This window comes from Chlorocebus sabaeus, chromosome 16, assembly GCF_047675955.1.
Source record: "Chlorocebus sabaeus isolate Y175 chromosome 16, mChlSab1.0.hap1, whole genome shotgun sequence".
Taxonomy (NCBI): Eukaryota; Metazoa; Chordata; class Mammalia; order Primates; family Cercopithecidae; genus Chlorocebus; species Chlorocebus sabaeus.
This window is the reverse complement of record NC_132919.1, coordinates 61,987,057-62,005,945: the sequence shown is the minus strand read 5'-3', so window position 1 is coordinate 62,005,945 and position 18,889 is coordinate 61,987,057. Positions and strand designations below refer to the sequence as shown.

At 40.5% G+C, this 18,889-nt stretch overlaps 1 protein-coding gene across 3 annotated transcripts in view; it reads left to right on the top strand.

Annotated features, from left to right (window-relative positions):
- CEP95 (centrosomal protein 95) overlaps positions 1 to 18,889 on the top strand; it is a 30,412-nt gene that overhangs the window by 5,115 nt on the left and 6,408 nt on the right. Inside the window, exons 4-13 of one of the 3 annotated variants that reach the window (XM_037993702.2) lie at positions 1,020 to 1,130; positions 3,489 to 3,594; positions 6,443 to 6,558; positions 8,511 to 8,636; positions 9,841 to 10,031; positions 12,889 to 13,001; positions 13,190 to 13,319; positions 14,856 to 15,009; positions 16,937 to 17,076; positions 18,669 to 18,761. In XM_037993702.2, the coding sequence (XP_037849630.2) occupies positions 1,020 to 1,130; positions 3,489 to 3,594; positions 6,443 to 6,558; positions 8,511 to 8,636; positions 9,841 to 10,031; positions 12,889 to 13,001; positions 13,190 to 13,319; positions 14,856 to 15,009; positions 16,937 to 17,076; positions 18,669 to 18,761 (1,280 nt within the window). Of the gene's footprint in view, positions 1 to 1,019; positions 1,131 to 3,488; positions 3,595 to 6,442; positions 6,559 to 8,510; positions 8,637 to 9,837; positions 10,032 to 12,888; positions 13,002 to 13,189; positions 13,320 to 14,855; positions 15,010 to 16,936; positions 17,077 to 18,668; positions 18,766 to 18,889 lie in introns of all 3 variants that reach the window. The other 2 variants (XM_008012083.3, XM_037993703.2) reach the window with 2 other exon arrangements.

Sequence of the window (18,889 nt, the reverse complement as noted above, 5' to 3'; positions counted from 1 at the left end):
AGGTTTGTTGTGCATCATGGCTGAGGTTACGAATGGCTAGATTCTCCCAAATATCAAGTTTCTACACTGCTTCTCCCATATTGGTGTGAACTCATAAGAATGCCAGGCATGATCTCCCAAAGGACAGAGTATCACAAGAGTTAAGTTCCATCTATACCTGAGGTTGACTTGGAGTCCATTTCAGGTGACATTAAATATGTCAAGTTTTCATGCTTTTTGCCAACCCATTTCTAGTCAGCATTTCAACCTAAACATTCATGTTAAAAATCTGTTATGGAGCAGGTACTGTGCTAGGGACTGTTATAATCTATGAGTGTGAAGTGGATATGGCAGGAGATGTAGCTGGAGACGCTGAAGATGGGGTGAGATTTTAAAAGGTTTTATATGCAGTGCTTATATTTCAGAAGGGAGTCAGGGAAAGGAATTTAATCAGAAAAATGGTATGATATACACAAAATGAGGAGTTAACAAATATGGGGGGTTATGGTGGAGAACTCAGGAATTCCCGATGAAAGTATCCCAACAAGTTTATTGTTTTTTTGGTTGTTGTTGTTTTGATGTTACTCTGCTGCTGTAATCTTCTGAACAAACCACCATTTAGAATAGGATACCACAGTCTGAAAGTGTTCTCTCCTGCCATTTTTTTCCACCAATCTGGTAAAGTCCTGTTTTGCTGCATTATATTTTGGTATAAATCTTACTAGAGATGTTTTCTTAAGTCCAATTATTTTGCTTCTCCAAAAAAGGAAGGAATATGCCAGTGAATTATTAGATACCATATTTAAATCTTCCCCCTTTTTTTCTTCAAACATAATCAGGCAGCAGGAAATTGGTGTTTTTAATATTTATAATTGTTTCATGTGTATTCTTTTTTTTATTTAATCTCCAAGGAACTGTAAGTTGCTATATCGCCTGTGTTCTTAAGTGGCATTTTCACAATGTTATATCCAAGTTTCAAGATTATGAAGCTTTCAGATTTCATGGTTAAATTTTTTAATGGCTCTATATTCTGTCTCCAGGAGAAAATATAGTGAAAGGAGATAAAGAATCTATTAAGAATCTCCTGGAAATATTTGATGGTTTGTTGGAGTATCTTACAGAACGCATCAGTGAAACATCTCATGAGAAAAGTAAGTTTAAGAATGGAAATTTGGTTTGGTTTACCTTTTATGATATGTCCCTTTTGCCTTTTATCTTTTTGTATATTTTTCTTCATAGGAAGCAGATTCACTGATACAGTATACCTGATAACTTTAGTTGTAAATTTCAAATTCTTACTGTTCTAGCTGGTTGGAAACTGTCATAGACTGTCATGTTCTTTATCAACTTGCATATTGCTTATAAATTACTTTAAAACTAATTTATACTAGAAAGGTAAATTTCTGGCTAAATTATTTATTGTCCTATGATTGCATAAAATGTCCTACTCCAAAATTTTGTGTTTCTGAACTGCCATTTATGCTGAACATTTGGATGTTACTGAGGCATCAACAGGAAGAACTGGTGCATTTCTGTCTTTAGCTTGCACTTACATTTGTGACAGCCTAAATATTTCAAATGTTTATCATTGCAAAAAGTAAAAGAACTTAACTGTCTTAATAATTTGAGATTAAGTGAATAATGCTGTTGGTCATGAATGGAGTAATATATTACCTGTTCTTATATTGAAAAGTTACCCAAAATAAATTTTCAGCAGCAACCACAATTTACATAAATTCGAATATAAATTAAGACAAAAAATTGGGGTAGGCTCATCCTCCTTCATTCTCACTTAGTGAGACCTGTGATTATAACATTTGAAATTAATCTTAAAGTTTTTAGTTAGAGATAGTTTCCTACCTTTAATCATTGTTGCTAAACTATTTAAAAGCTGGGAGGGAAAATTGAAAAGTCTGCCACAGTGGACCTTTCTTGGTTTCAAAAATTGAGTGTTTTATATGTGCCTGGGTACTCTGGGAGGATTCCAAGCTGCGTGTCATGTTGATGCTCTCAAACCTGTACTTGAGTCAGGGAGACAGCCATAAATACGTACGTTAAAAGCATAAAGGGGGAATTAGAACTAGGGGAGAGTATTGACAGGTGGAACTCACCTAATTCAAGGCTACCAGTAGGTATTTGTATGGTGTGTACCTTTTTAGTTTTTTTAGCAATAGGGTTAAGAGGTAGAAAATTACCTCTAAGTAAAGAGATAGAGATTAATTTGAAATGTAAAGAGAGCAGCAGTTTTTTACAGTTTAGTGCTTGCTCGCAGGAAGGGGAGGGATGGTAGTGCCTGGCTAATGATACGGCAGTGGGGATGAATAGAGGAGGGCACAGCTGAGGGATACTTTTATGTGAGTCTGGTGGTGATGAAAGACTGAAGGATATTCCCAGGGGAGATCGGCAGTATGTGGTGAGCTACTGGGGAAGTTGCTCAGATAGGCTTCCCTATATGACAGTACCTTAGCTGGACAGCATTTTCTTAGTCTGCTTCTCATCTTTGGAGGTCTAAAATATACTTACCTGGCAGTATTACCTAGAGCTGATTAGAGTCTTCAAAAATGCCTGTTAACAGTAATGGGGAACAAATCTTTATTATCACTAATCGTATCAGCTGTGCAGGGCAGCTTCTACCTGGGACCTGAGCTAGCATTATCATTTACCACTGAAGAAGGAGGGGTTCAAAGGAAGACCGTGGGTTCAGTGCTGGGTTCTGCCTCTCACTATATGACGGCAGTTCTCTAAGCCTGTTTTCTCAGCTGAAATTCTTTCATAGTAGTTCTGAAAGTTAAGTAAGTAGATATGTGTAAACAGTTGAGCACACAGCCTAGCTCAGAGTAAATGCATAGTAAATGTTAATTGATGTTATTGAAATGTTGCTTGGTGAATATGGAAATAGAAAAAAAAAGGTGGGTGTTTGAATAGTGAATCTCTAGACATGGACATGAAAATATCCAAAGGGGTAAATCTGAACCATGGGAGGTTTCACCTACCTATATTTTGAAATCGTTTCCCTAGTGAGTTATAGCCACTGGTGAAAGTATGTATTCTTCAAGTATGGTGGGGTGGAAAAAAGACTGATGATCTTAAGAAAAATTTCATCCAAGCCCTGATGCAGCCTGACTCAGCCTAAGGCATGATTATCTTGGAGCTTGCATTACGTTGATGCAATCATGTTTTCTGTTATCTTGATATACCTCAGACATACCTTACAGATGGAGAGGTATAAGAATATTAAATGGACCTGCTACCAACTTAAGAAATAAAACATTGTTCATGCAACTCTATGCCCTGTTTTTAAAGCAACATTCTTTTTTCTTTGTTACTCGAATAATACATGCTCATTACAGGCGAAGATTTGGTTCTTTCTGATTGTACTTTCACAAGAACCCTGTTTACCATGGCAAATTAGGGTTGCCTCACTGTCCTTACCTCTCCCTGCCTCTTACAAAGAAAAAGTAGTATTCACTTAGGGGTTTTTTGGTATTGTTTTTATCTGTTCTGAACAGGTGAAACTCAACAGTATTTTAAAGAATCCGATCGAGGAGAACGTTTGGAAGAGCCAGAAAGTACTAAAGAATCTAAATCATCATGGAAAAGAGTTTCTTTTGGGAGGTAGCACTCAGTGTCTCTGAATTTAATGAATACAAGTTACACTTTTTGGACTAAGAATTAAAATTGCACATAATATACCAAGATGGCACGAAAAAAAGCTAATGTGAAACTTCTACTAGCTTCTCATATTTTAAACCTACCTGAGGGAGTTTTTAAGAACCTTGAGTTATATATAATACCTAAATCTCAGTATTAACTACCTACTCATTTTTAATTTTTTTTTTTTTTTGAGACGGAGTCTCATTCTGTCTCCCAGGCTGGAGTGCAGTGGCATGATCTCGATTCACTGTAAACTCTGCTTCCCGGCTTCAAGCGATTCTCCTGCCTTAGCCTCCTGAGTAGCTGGGACTACAGGCATGCACCACCATGCCTGGCTAATTTTTATGTTTTTAGTAGAGTTGGGGTTTCACCATGTTGGTCAGGCTGGTCCTGCACTCCTGACCTCAGGTGATCCACCTGCTTTGGCCTCCCAAGGTGTTGGGATTATAGGCGTGAGCCACTGCGCCCGGGCCCTGTTTTTCTCTTAACCATCAAAGTAGGTCATCATCTTTGCAAAAAACTTGCAAAATAGAAAAAGCAGGAAAAAAAAATCTATTCCAAACTAAATAACTGCTGTTGACATTTTGTTACGTTTTTTAGTCCTTTTTACTATGTTTTTTTCTTTTTTGGATTTAGTCATATGTCTATATAATTTTGTTGCCTGCCCCTCACCCCTGCTTTTTTAATAAAGAGACAGAGTCTTGCTCTGACACCCAGGGTGGAGTACAGTGGCGTGGTCAGAGTTCACTGTAGCCTTGAACTCCTGGGCTTAAGCCCAAGTAGCAGGGACCACAGGTGTGTCTGGCTAATTTTTCTCATTTTTTTTTTTTAAACAGAAATGGCGTCTTGCTATGTTGATCAGGCTGGTCTTGAATTCCTGGCCTCAAGCAATCATCCTGCTGCAGCCTCCCAAAGTGCTGGAATTATAGGCATGACCCACCTCACCAGGCCCGTTTCCTGCATTTTTAAACTTCACATTAAGTGTTCTCAAATTGTTAAATTCTTTTTTTTTTTTTTGAGACAGAGTCTTGCTGTGTCACACAGGCTGGAGTGTGCTGTGGCACGATCTCAGCTCACTGCAACCTCTGCCTCCCGGTTTCAAGTGATTCTTGTGCCTCAGCCTCCTGAGTAGCTGGGACTACAGGCACACGCTGCCATAGCTGGCTAATGTTTGTATCTTTAGTAAAGACGAGGTTTCACCATGTTGGCAAGGCTGGTCTTGAACGCCTGACCTCAAGTGATGTGCCCGCCTCAGTCTCCCAAAGTGGGGTTACAGGCATGAGCCACTGTGCCTGGCCTCAAGTTGTTAAATTCTTTTTTTTTTTTTTTTTTTTTGAGACAGAGTCTTGCTCAGTCGCCCAGGCTGGAGTGCAGTGGTGCGATCTCGGCTCACTGCAAGCTCTGCCTCCCGGATTCATGCCCTTCTCCTGCCTCAGCCTCGCGAGTAGCTGGGACCACAGGCATCTGCCACTACGCCTGGCTAGTTTTTTTGTATTTTTAGTAGAGACTTGGTTTCACTGTGTTAGCCAGGATGGTCTTGATCTCCTGACCTCGTGATCCGCCTGTCTCAGCCTCCCAAAGTGCTGGGATTACAGGCGTGAGCCACCGCGCCCAGTCTAAATTCTGTATAATAATTTTTAATCACTGTATAACATCATTCATGTGGATACGTCATAAATTACTAAACCATTCTTCTGAAGTACAGGGTTTTTAAAAATATTATCAAAAACGTGATACTTAATGTTTATTCCTTTTTTCTCCTTATATTTTGAGGCTAGATTCAGAGTAAAACAGTATAAATGTTTTAAGGCTAATAACAGAAGTTGCCAGATTGTTTTCCAAAAAGGCCATGACTGTACATTTACCAACAATATAGAAATGCTGGGTTACAGGACCCTCATGAGCCAATATCATTGATCATTTTCACAGTTTTTAAGCTTGTGCTTATTTCATAGACAAAAATATATTGTCATGACAGGTTTGATTGCACTTCTTGTTAATTAGAGGTTGAACATAATGCTATGTCTTTCTTTTAAATAACTGATTCTCATTTTTTTTAAAAAATAGAGTTTGTCATGGTTCGAAGAGCACAGGCAATGCCTTCTTTTTTAGGTATCGTACGTTGTAAAAAACATGTCTCAAAGGAGACCATCATAAGATGGACATCTTTTCTTTTCTTTTTTTTTGAGACAGAGTTTCGCTCTTGTTGCCCAGACTGGAGTGCAATGGTGCAATCTTGGCTCACTGCAACCTCTGCCTCCCAGGTTCAAGCAATTTCCTGCCTCAGTCTCCAGAGTAGCTGGGATTACAGGCGCCTACCGCCACGTCCAGCTAATTTTTTGTATTTTTAGTAGAGGTGGGGTTTTACTATGTTGGCCAGGCTGGTCGTGAACTCCTGACCTCAGGCGATCCACCTATGTCTGCCTCCCAAATTGCTGGGATTACAGGTGTGAGCCCCCACACCCGGCCTGATGAACTTCTTTCCATAAGATTTTTAAAGTAATAAAATAAGTGCAAAAGTGAAACAATTGAAGGATATTTAATGCAAAATTAGCATCCCACCCCCTTTACTCCCGTACTCTAGAGTCACCAGTATTTGCTGTTCTCCTATACATTTAATCATTGACACTTTAGATACAGCTATTTCCATCATTCATGTATCAGTCAAAACAAAACATAAGCAGCAAGACATGCTAAGCAGCAAAAGGGAGAGTCTTTTCCTTTTTCTGCACCCAGCAGCTGTCCAGGTCCTCAAGGGAAGGGCCCTCTGGTCAGGCTGGGCCCTGAGTGAAGGAGGGAACTTTTTCAGGTGCTCCTTGTCTTCTGAGACGTTGGGCCCCTCTTGGGATGGAGATGAAGCAGAATCCACCGGTGAAATCATTAGACTTGGAGACACAGCGCACACCTTTTCTCTAAGAAGTAATGGTGAGTAGTTAAACCTTGAGTATCAGTTATTATTCAACATAGAACTATAAAAATGTAAATGGCATGTAGGAGTGTTTAAAATTGAGAAGAATAGAGAGAGCCCTAACTGAGCATGGGATTTGAAATTCCAAATATCCCACTACCCATTAAATATGAACACTTATCTGAAGTCACAGGCATATGGGCAGATAAGTCCGAGGCAAATAAATGTATGCAAGTTTATCAGGCAATTTGTGGTTCCTGATACCCTAGGAAGAGAATTATGGATACATCTTATAGTCTGGTCACACTTTCAGGGTATTCCTTAATTGTAGTTTCCTGAACTGGTGGTTGATTCACTTTTTTCATTGTTTCAACCAAGAAGTTCGTACACGCAGTGGCAGTTTTTCTTCTAGGCTTCAGGCAAGATTTCTAATAGCCTACTGCTTGCACACAGTAGACCTGGATATCTTTCAAGCCCCATTTTTGAGCCTCCAACCTTTTCCCTCCTCCAATCATCCTACCCCATCCTGACCACCTTGGCTTCATAAATTACTAAACCAGTATATGGACCATAAGTCTTGGAATATTCTCCCTTTTGGTTCCTGGCAAACTCACCCTCCAGTAGACCAAAAAGCTATGCTTGCCGTTGGGATAGGCACAGTAACAGAAGGACCAGAGTCAAGCGTGGCTATTGCAAGAATGCTTCTTGAAGGAAGAGAATCAGATGGATTGACTGGGAATGGAAGGGATGGTGATTGCAGAAACAGGTTCGTGATGTCAAGTGCTATGTAAAAAAAGATGTTACTGTAAAATGAATTACTTATTTTAACATTATAAGTAGAGAGGGGAATTGTGTTTAAGAATAATGCAGTTAAGGCAAAGGAAAAAAGATTGAGAGAGATGCCTGGCCAAGGTGTTTGGGTTTGATGTGATAAAAGGACTTATGGCAGCTTCCTTTCATATTTAGATTTAAAGTGATGGCTATCATATACATTCACAGGCATCTAATTTAGGCTTCAATATATGGACCATAGTCTTTTTTTTGACACTGAGTCTTGCTCTGTCACCCAGGGTGGAGTGCGGTGGCGCAGTCTCGGCCCACTGCAACCTCTGCCTCAGCCTCCCAAGCAGCTGGGATTACAAGTATGCGCCACATGCCCAACTGATTTTTGTATTTTTAGTAGAGATGGGGCTTCGCCTTGTTGGCTAGGCTGGTCTTGAACTTCTAACCTCAAGTGATCTGCCTGCCTTGGCCTCCCAAAGTACTGAGATTACAGGTGTGAGCCACTGCGCCTGGCCTGGACCATGAGTCATTGTTTGTGGTACTAGCTAAGACCCTAACTGGTATCTATTCATACCAAGACGTGCCCATATAACAGCCAGCATTTCCATAACCCTGGCACCTATTTTTCTAAAGCAAAATAATAAAACATTATATAAAACTGCTTTTAAATTGCATAAATGTTTCTGGACTACAAAAGGGCATCTTTCTGATAGCAATTAAAAATAATTGATATTATGGCCGGTCACAGTGGCTCACGCCTGTAATCCCAGTACTTTGGGAGGCTGAGGTGGGTGGATCACCTGAGGTCAGGAGTTCGAGACCAGCCTGGCCAACATAGTGAAACCGTGTCACTACTAACAATACAAAAAAATAGGCAGGCATGGTAGCAGGTGCCTGTAGTCCCAGCTACTCCAGAGGCTGAGGCAGAAGAATTGCTTGAACCTGGAAGGTGGAGGTTGCAGTGCGCCGAGATGGTGCCATTGCACTCCAGCCTGGTGACAAGAGGGAAACTCTGGTCTGAAAAAAATAATAACAATTGGTATTTTGAGCAGTTGGACCAACATTACTTCTTTCAGCATTATTTAATATTTCTGTTTCCTGAATACAAAACTCTTGGCTTTTAGTATAATGTTCAGTAAACTATTTTGATAGTTAAACATTTTACCTTTAATATTTTCTTTCCTAGGTGCTCAATGTCCTAATGAAATGCTGTCTAAAAAAACCTCAGTCTCACCAAGTTCTAAATCACGTGAAGATGTGTTGTACTCTCCTAGTGTTTTGTCCAAAAATAGGACATCCTTTGTTGAAGACAGTGAGTTGTAATGGATGTTAGTTCTTTACTGCTGATGATCATTCTTGGGGCAATTGTTGTTGCTATTGACCTTTTTACTTTTATTGCTGTATGTGAGATCCTTTTTGGTCTTACATGATCTTACTTGTAAATGTTTGCTATTTATTATGATCTCTGAATTCTGCTTAAGATGGTCTTTGGTTGCATATTTTTGCATCCACTATTATCTAAATTCTTGACACTCACCTTTTCTTTCTTTCTTTTTTTTTTAAATGAGACAGAGTCTCTGATACATTAGTACATCTATTGGTGGTCTTCATATTATTGGTAAATAACAAAGTATAGTAACTGGAAAAACATTCCTTTTTTTTTGTTTCGAGACAGAGTCTAACTCTCTTGCCCAGGCTGGAGTGCAGTGGTATGATCTTGGCTCACTGCAACCTCCGCCTCCTGGGTTCAAGGGATTCTCCTGTCTCAGCTTCCTGAGTAGCTGGGATTATAGGCGCTTGCCACCACGCCTGGCTAATTTTTGTATTTTTAGTAGAGACGGGGTTTCGCCATGTTGGCCAGACTGGTCTCGAACTCTTGACCCTGTGTTCTGCCTGCCTCAACTTCCCAAAGTGCTGGGATTACAAGTGTGAGCTACCGCACCTGGCCTGGAAAAATCATTCTTGTTTCTTATCATCATCTCCAGGATTTTCATGTGGTAGTAATACATAAAAATATTACTGCCTAATGAGTTTTGTAACATGTGAATGAACCATAATTCACATAACATAACATTCTTCAAGTCACTTAAGTTGCTTCCAGTTTTTTATTATTTTAAAGTAACTTTCAGGAAACAGTTTTATGATAATAACATTAAAATTACATCCGGGGTCAGGCATGGTAGCTCACACTTGTAATCCCAGCACTTTGGGAGTCTGAGGCAGGAGGATCACTTGAGCCCAGGAGTTCGAGACCAGCCTGGACAACATAGTGAGACCTCCTCTCTACTTCTTTTAAAACTAAAAAAATTAAAAAAGAAAATTACTTTCTAATTTAGTTAGATCCCTGTGTGCTGAGGCTACGTCTCTGGTTTAATTATTTTTTTATGTTCTTTGTCTTAAGTTTAAAAAATATTTCTAATGTGTTTGAACATGTTTATATACGTATGTATTTATATAAAATGGTTTATTTCTTAGAATTGCATCGTAATATCCACTTTAATTTGTCTTACTAGCAGAAACCCTTTCTGTGAGTAGGATTCCAAATGCTAGGAAGCTAGGGGAGCCTATCCGAGCAGCTATTCCTTTACATCCACCCTACCACCCTTCAGAGCCTCGAGCACCCTGCCCCATAGGAAAAGAATACTTGCATTCAAGTCACTGCCCCCCAGCTGTAAATTCTACTCAAGAGCATATGGAATTTTCTGGGGTAAGTGGAAAAGCTTACTTTCAGTTAGCTAGAAGTACACGTGTATGTGTGTCTCTGTGTTGGTAATTGATTAGAAGCCCGTGTGTGTGTGTGTGTGTGTGTATTGGTGAAGTCTTTATTCTTTGTCAGGGAAGCCCCTATATTTAAAGAAGTCTCTGCTAGAATTGTCAAGCATATTGCACTAGTCAAAGCATTGTCCTCCTTAAAATTTGCCTCTGTATACACCTGCACATTCTTGTTCTAGGAAGATAGGAGAAAGATGAATGTATATAAAGGGAAATAATAAGAGCCAACACATAGTGAATGTTTATTTTGTGGCAGGCGCAGTTCTGGATACTTTAGGGGTGTTGAATAATTTACTGCCCATAACAACTCTGGAGTAGCTACGATATTTATTGTGGCAAAGCTGATATAGACAGGGTAAGGTTACACAGCAGTTACAGAGTCAGGATTTGAACTTGGGCATTCTGGCTTCAGAGTCCATATTGTATCCATAATTTAATAATTTCAAATTTAGAAAACACAGAGTGGAAAAGAAAATAACCATCCATGCATATTCCCATTATCCAGCATGAACCACTGTTCATACCATACTGGCTTATTTGCTTCAATTGTAGTGAGCTGAGATCGTGCCACTGCACTCCAGCCTGGGTGACAGAGTGAGACTTCATCTCAAAGAAAGAAAGAAAGAAAACCCTTTTTATTTAGTCATCCTGTTCCTATCTTTTTAAAAAGAACAGGACTGGGTTTGGTGGCTCACACCCATAATCCCAGCACTTTGGGAGGCTCATGTGAGCGCCAGAGTTTGAGACCATCCTGGGAAAACATAGTGAGACCTTGTCTCTACTAAAAATAGAAAATTAGCCTGGAGTGGTGGTGCATGCCTGTGATCTTAGCTACTTGGTAGGCTGAGGCAGGAATTCCTTGAGCCCAGGAACTACAGTGAGCTGTGACCACACCACTGCATTCTAGCCTGGGCAGCAGAGCAAGATGCTGTCTCAAAAAGAAAAAAATAAAATAAGAAAACAACAGGCAGGTATATACACAAGGTAGATATATAAACAGTGATACGTTCTCATTATTTAAACATTCAAGCAATGCATTAAAAGTACAGAGATGAAATAAGCATTATTAGCATTAGGTGACCACATTCTCAACATTCTATGCATCTAAAAAGTAGAGTGGATAAAAAGAGGGGTTAAAATGGAGTCATAAGATAATGTTTACTTTTCGGAGAATCATAGTGGGAGTTTTGGAGATGGTTCTGAGCTGGTAATATTCTGTTTCTTGACCTGGGTGGCAGTTAAATAGGAGTATTTATTTTGAAATAATTAAGCTAGAAATACTTTGTTTTAAAAGTTTCATAAAAATAAGATTATGTTGTTTGTTTTATTTTTTTTTGAGACAGAGTGTTGCTCTGTCGCCCAGGCTGGAGTGTAGTGGTGTAATCTGCACCCACTGCAACCTCTACTTCCCAGGTTCAAGCAATTCTCCTGCCTCAGCCTCCCGAGTAGCTGGGACTACAGGCGCACATGCCACCACACCTGGCTGAATTTTTTTTTTTTTTTTTTTTTTTTTTTTTTAGTAGAGACAGGGTTTTGCCATGTTGGCCAGGCTGGTCTCAAACTCCTGGCCTCATCCGCCTGCCTGTGCCTCCCAGAGTGCTGAGATTATAGGCATGAACCACCACACCCAGCCTACTAAAAGGTATTTAATTTTACTCTAATAGAAAAAGATAATGAAGTGAAATTAAAGATATCATTAAACATTAAATAAATGGCCAGGTGCAATGGCTCATGCCTGTAATCCCAGCACTTTGGGAGGCTGAGGTGGGTGGATCACGAGGTCAGGAGTTCAAGACCAGCCTGGCCAAGATGGTGAAACCCTGTCTCTACTGAAAATACAAAAATTAGCCAAGCACAGTGGCCGGCGCCTGTAATGCCAGCTACTGTGGAGGCTGAGGCAGGAGAATTGCTTGAACCCAGGAGGTGGAGGTTGCAGCAAGCCGAGATTGCACCGCTGCACTCCAGCCTGGGTGACAGAGTGAGACTCCATCTCAAAAACAAACAAACCAAAAAAACATTAAATGTTTCTTCATCACAAGAAGTATCTTCTAAAAGATGATCTCTAAGACTAAGAAATAAATTTAGCTGGACACGGGAGCTCATGCATGTAATCCCAGCACTTTGGAAGGCTGAGGCAGGTGGATCACCTGAGGTCGGGAGTTCGAGACCAGCCTGGCCAATATGCGAAACACTGTCTTTACTAAAAGTGAAAAAAAAATTAGCCGGGTGTTGTGGCATATGCCTGTAATCCCAGCTACTAGGGAGGCTGAGGCAGGAGAATCACTTGAACCTGGGAGGTGGATCGAGCCTTTGCACTCCAGCCTAGGCAACAGAACGAAACTCAAAAAAAAAAAAAAAAAAAAAATTTAAAATGTTAAGGGTTTATATTCATATTTTGGGAGGTGTTGTCTTTGTTTTAACTGTTTCAATTTTGGACAGCCTTTATTGACGTCAATACAAAAGATAACCACTTGAATACTCTGTACTAGTGGTAATTTTTTTGTTGCCCAGGCATAGTGGTAATCCCTGAAATTTCTTATTTAGAGAACACCTGGCCTGTCTTTTTATTTGAATGGCATCCTAAGCCACACTTTTTCTCTCAGCCCAAATTTCTAGACATCGCTCCAGTTCTTTGGTGCATTGAGTGTCAATAGGGTCTTTTGACAAATGCACTTCCAAACGGAGGTTGAAGGCACATAGCTTGTGCCACAGTTCCTCCCTCCCTCACCCCCAGAAAGTTCATGTTTCTTATTTGTAGCTTTTTCAAATCAACTGTTTTCTGTTTTTAATAGGATCTAGATGACAGAGTTTTCTTAACTTCCAAGTTGCCGAAAGACAGCAAAGAGGACGTGTACCCAGCTCAGGTCCAAGGGCCTAGGACAAGGAAGCCTCCCAAAGGAAAAAGGTAACATTACTGCAGACTTAAGTGTTTACAGTCTGTTTGCAAAGAAATTTGAAAATGCAGGGGCATAATCTCCAAATTTAGCTGTGAAGACCAGAATGAAATATTTGTTAAAGTATGTATTACAGTTATTTTAAACTAAATAATAGACACCTAGCTATTTTAACTGTCAGATGGTCACTTAATTACAGAAATGAAAACAGAGCTACAGCCTCATCCTGCAATTCACCTTTTCCCCAGAGGCCAAGAAAGAGATTAACAGAACAAGAATTACATGATGTGTCAGAGAAACTCTCTCAGCGACTCTCTGAACTAGATTGGGCAAGTCTTGTTTTTTCATCTATATTGAGATTCCCATGGCTTAAGTGATCATTTAAATAATCTCTCAGTTGAAAGTGAGGTATTAGAAATATAGTTGTGTCTTATTAATAGTTACTGTGAGGCCGGGCGCGGTGGCTCAAGCCTGTAATCCCAGCACTTTGGGAGGCCGAGACGGGCGGATCACGAGGTCAGGAGATCGAGACCATCCTGGCTAACACGGTGAAACCCCGTCTCTACTAAAAATACAAAAAACGGCCGGGCGCGGTGGCTCAAGCCTGTAATCCCAGCACTTTGGGAGGCCGAGACGGGCGGATCACGAGGTCAGGAGATCGAAACCATCCTGGCTAACTCGGTGAAACCCCGTCTCTACTAAAAAATACAAAAAACTGGCCGGGTGAGGTGGCGGGCGCCTGTAGTCCCAGCTACTCGGGAGGCTGAGGCAGGAGAATGGCGAGAACCCGGGAGGCGGAGCTTGCAGTGAGCTGAGATCCGGCCACTGCACTCCAGCCTGGGCGACAGAGTGAGACTCCGTCTCAAAAAAAAAAAAAAAAAAAAAACAAAACAAAACAAAAAACTAGCCGGGCGAGGTGGCGGGCGCCTGTAGTCCCAGCTACTCCGGAGGCTGAGGCAGGAGAATGGCGTAAACCTGGGAGGCGGAGCTTGCAGTGAGCTGAGATCCGGCCACTGCAGTCCAGCCCGGGCTACAGAGCAAGACTCTGTCTCAAAAAAAAAAAAAAAAAAAAATTACTGTGAAAATGTTCTGTAAATCAAGCAGACGAACAGGAAGTGATCTCTCAGCCATTCATGATCTAACTAAATTTAGTGCAGATTTATTCAAATTTTATTGAATTTTGATGAAAACTAAATCATTTAATGTAAATGATTATGTTAAGCCATTTTTCTTTAGATATATCTATATAGTTCCCCTTTGCCGCAAAAGACAGATCTGGTATGAAATTGGATGGATCACTGATTCTCACAAAATACAATATTACAGTTTTAAGGTATCATTGAATGAATGTTTTAAATCCCTATGTGACTTAGTCAAAAGTTTATTGAAACTTGGTGATCCATAGCACTGATCTATACCTTTTTAAAACTAAACATGTATGCCAGGTGCGGTGGCTCACACCTGTAATTCCAGCACTTTGAGAGGCTGAGGCAGGCGGATCGCTTAAGCCCAGGAGTTTGAGATCAGCCCGGGCAACATGGTGAAACCCTATCTCTACAAAAAGTAAAAAATTAGCTGGGCTTGGTGGTATATGCCTGTAATCACAGCTACTCAAGTGGCTGAGATAGGGGATCACTTGAACGCAGCAGGCGGAGGTTGCAGTGAGCCCAGCTAGCACCACTGCACTCCAGCCTGGGTGACAGAACGGGATCCTGTCTCAAAAGTAAATAATTAAACATGCATAAGCGTCTGAAAACTTGTTATTAATGACTGTCAAAGGAAGCTTTTTTAAAGGTCTGCCTACTCCTGCGAATTTACATTCTGGTGAAGTCAGTGAAAGATGTTGAAAAAAGTTTTCTCAATAGATGTTAAAAAGTGCCCTGGGTGATCGGATTAAAGAAAAGACTCACCATAAAGATGATGATACTGGAAATGAAGAGGTAGAGGATGGAACTGAGGAGACACTGTCTCAGCACAGTGATGGCATCGTGGAGTATGGGCCAAAGAAGACAAGGCCAGGTACTTACCCCAGAGAGACTGAGAGAGGGGGACAGCCATGTGAACTACTTAGGCAGTTCCATCTGTTCTTAATAACTTAGATTCTAATTTTAAATAGTTGAGAAATATATAAAAGGATCAGAAGTAATATCAAACACCTGGATCTTCCCCGGCTAGAAGTAGCAGGTGTTAACAGTTATATTTGCTTTAGCCCCTTTGTGTTTAAGAAATAAAACAGTAGAAACCCCCTCTGCTCTCCCCACAGATCTCTTTTCCCCACCCTTAGTGCAGCCACTATCTTAAAGTTGGCATCTTTTCTTCTGATCCTTGTTTTTATACTTTAACAGCTCATACGTTACTTGTCTAAACATACTATTGTTTTATGTTGTTTAGAAATTTACATACTGTATATATTATTCTGCAGCTTGCATTTTTTTCTGACATTATCTTAGAAATCTATTGCTGTTGATACTTATAGATCCAGCTCATTCATTTTAACTGCAGTGTAACTGAGTTCTTACAGTGTGTCACTTTTGTGTGGGTATGTATGTCTATATGTATAACACTATACATTTCCCCTATTGCTGGACATGTTGATTGTTTCCATTTTCATTACTATAAAAAATCTGCAATGAACAGCCTAGAATATGTGCAAGAGTTTCTGTGATATCTCCATCTAGTAGGATTGCTGGATCGTAAGGCCTACATTTCTTCACCACTGCCAGCTTGCCCACCAAAGTGATTGCACTGCTTTATACTCATATCAGCAGTTTCTGGTTTGCCACGTCTTTGCAGACACTTCCTACTGTTTGATATGCCATTGTTCAAATCCAATTATCCTGTCTTCCACCAACTAAAATCCTGCATATTTTATATTTAGTTTTATCTACTTTGGTCATCCATTGTTTCTTCAGAAATAGCCTTTTTCTGACCCAACTTCCTTAACTTTTTCAGTTGTTTTTTACTCCTTCAAGAATGCTCTTTCCTTCTCTTGATTGTTTCGTCTCTCTTCCCTTTAAAAGGACTCAGCCAATTTCTAGGCACCCTCATCCAGGAACCTCTTCCTTTCCCTTATTATGTACATACACATGGTATCCTGTTGTGAAAACAGGTTATAAATTAAAATATTATTTCAGGTGCGTCTTCAGTTTCTAGAGAAGAATACATCATGCATCATGAGCAGCTATCATTCAAAATAGATTATGCAAGTCAGTTTTTAAAAATACATCTTAGAATTTGAAATGTGAAAGATTTGAATTAAAAGCTTGTGAAAAAAATAACAAGCTCAGGGAAAATTTATTTATAAAGGTACCAAAACTAGCTTCTTTGGTCTTAAGGCTCTCTTGAAGTGCTTTTCCCACTGGAGTCATCCTCTTCACAACTATCAGATGCCCAGACACACCTATAGACAATGGGATAAAAAGGTTTGTAGAAAGAAATGGTTTGTTAGATCTCTTTGGCAGTGTGCAATTAGGAGGGCTAGATTGCTAAGTAGGGAAAAATTGGGACCGCTTAGACAATGCTTAACATGTTAACTTTGCCTGTAAGCATATATAATAAGATAGATATGTATGCTTACATCCCACCTCCTCAGGACCCAGATAGGTTAAAGGATAGCAGATGCGCGGCTCAGATAATTTACCTTTTCTCTTTTCCCATCTCCCCCATCACCAAGAGCACTCTCCATAGTCCTTTGTGCATAGGAGGCATTCCATGTGTTGAATATCCAAAGTTGAATGTAGAAGCTAAATGTTTGAGACAGTACATATTTGTATACATTTGTCTGTTACTTGGTGTTACCATACCAATACAAGTTAGTTACAGAAGACAGTCCCTTTAGCACATTTCACTCATCAGTCTCTCTGGATTTAGTAAAAACCAACTTTGGTTTCCAGCATAACATTCTGGCTATCAGGAACTAATGTTATGTGTTTTTTCTCTGTTGCAGGACTTTCCATGCATAGAAAGCCACCCTACAGATCCCATTCGCTCTCTCCATCTCCAACTAACAAATGCAAACAGTTCCACACGGAGAGAAAAAGGCAGCGCAAACCAAGAGAAACAGATACCCACCAATTCCGAGCACAGGTGCTTCCCCATCTCTTGACTACCATTAAGCAGCAGCCAATACCATTTCCCCTCAGCCAGATGCTACCATGAACATGCTGTTGATTTAAGGCTTAAAATGCATTTAATATTCTTGAGCGGAATGGATGATAGAGAGCTACGTGGCATAGCTTATGTCCCCATTAGCATAAAATTATACTCATGAAACTTAAGAAAAATAACCTGGCCAGACATAGCTTGGTGTTCCAGTAGATTAAGAAAGAGGAGATCAGCGTGAATTGTTATTTTCAGAGTGAGCTTCAGAGATGAGGGGAATTTGAGGTGGATTAAAGTGACAGGCCACTTGAGTTACAGAGAAGATGAGATCAAGTACCCAAGACAGGAATGAGAGGAGGTGGTTGGGATTCAACAATAAGGAGACTGACTGGTATTACCTAGGAAGACTTTCCACTGTGGAATGTGGATTTTGAAATGTAGCATGGATTTAGAACACTTAAGTTGTTTACAGTAGTAGGTTTTATAATGCAGTAGGATTTATGATGGTGAAAAACTAAAACTAATTCAGAGGTCTCACACTCATTTGTAACTCAGCATGTAACTTCCACTCAGGAGAGTATCAAAATAATTGCAAAAACTTGAGAACAGAAAAAATGCGTGATGTAAAATTTCATTTTATGTCCCAATTATATATGTTAATGTAGATTTGTGAGCCGGGTGCAATGGCCCAGCACTTTGGGAGGCTGAGACAGGTGCATCAGCTGAGGTCGGGAGTTTGAGACCAGCCCGGCCAACATGGTGAAACCCCATCTCTACTAAGAATACAAAAATTAGCCGGGCATGGCAGTGCACGCCTGTAGTCCCAGCTACTCAGGAGGCTGAGGCAGGAGAATCACTTGAACTCGGGAAGTGGAAGCTGCAGTGAGCCGAGTTTGTGCCCCTGACTCCCGCCTGGGCAAGAGTGAGACTCTGCCTCAAAAAACAAAACAAAAAAACCCATACATTTTGTGATACAGAGTCTGAAAGGAATTTTTTAAAAAGTGAATGAGTGGCCGGGCGCGGTGGCTCATGCCTGTAATCCCAACACTTTGGGAGGCCAAGGTGGGCGGATCACAAGGTCAGGAGATTGAGATCACGGTGAAACACCATCTCTACTAAAAATTAAAAAAAAAAAAATTAGCTGGGCGCAGTGGCAGGATTTTTTTTTTTTTCCTCAAAGCGGAGTTTCACTCTTGTTGCCTAGGCTGGAGTGCAGTGGCATGATCTCGGCTTACCTCAACCTCTGCTTCCCGGGTACAAGCGATTCTCCTGCCTCAGCTTCCTGAGTAGCTGAGATTACAGGCATGCACCACCACGCCCAGCTAATTTTGTATTTTTAGTAGAGATGGGGTTTCTCCATGTTGGTCAGGCTGGTCTTGAACTCCCGACCTCAGGTGATCCAGCTGGCTCAGCCTCACTGCATGCGACTAAGCTTGGATGCTCATTTGAGGCACCGCTGGGATTCAAACCCTGGATCTCCTGTTTACTAGACGGGTGCTTTAACCAACTAAGCCCTGGTGCTGCCCGTTATATATGTTTTTAACAACTGTACTATCATATGACCTTTTCCCCTATAGGCATTTACTGAAGCATTTGAAAGGGAACTAAGAAGACATAAAGTTCAAGAGAATATTGGACCTCTAAGAATACATGAGAAGGAGGAGGAAACAGTGGGTAAAAGTCTACACTGTAATAAATGCCATTTGATCAGATGAGGGGGAAGTACAAAGATGATCTTTTTAAAAGAAGAAGGGGCCAACAGGGCCTTAATCATGAGCTCTTTAGGAAAAGGCAGGAT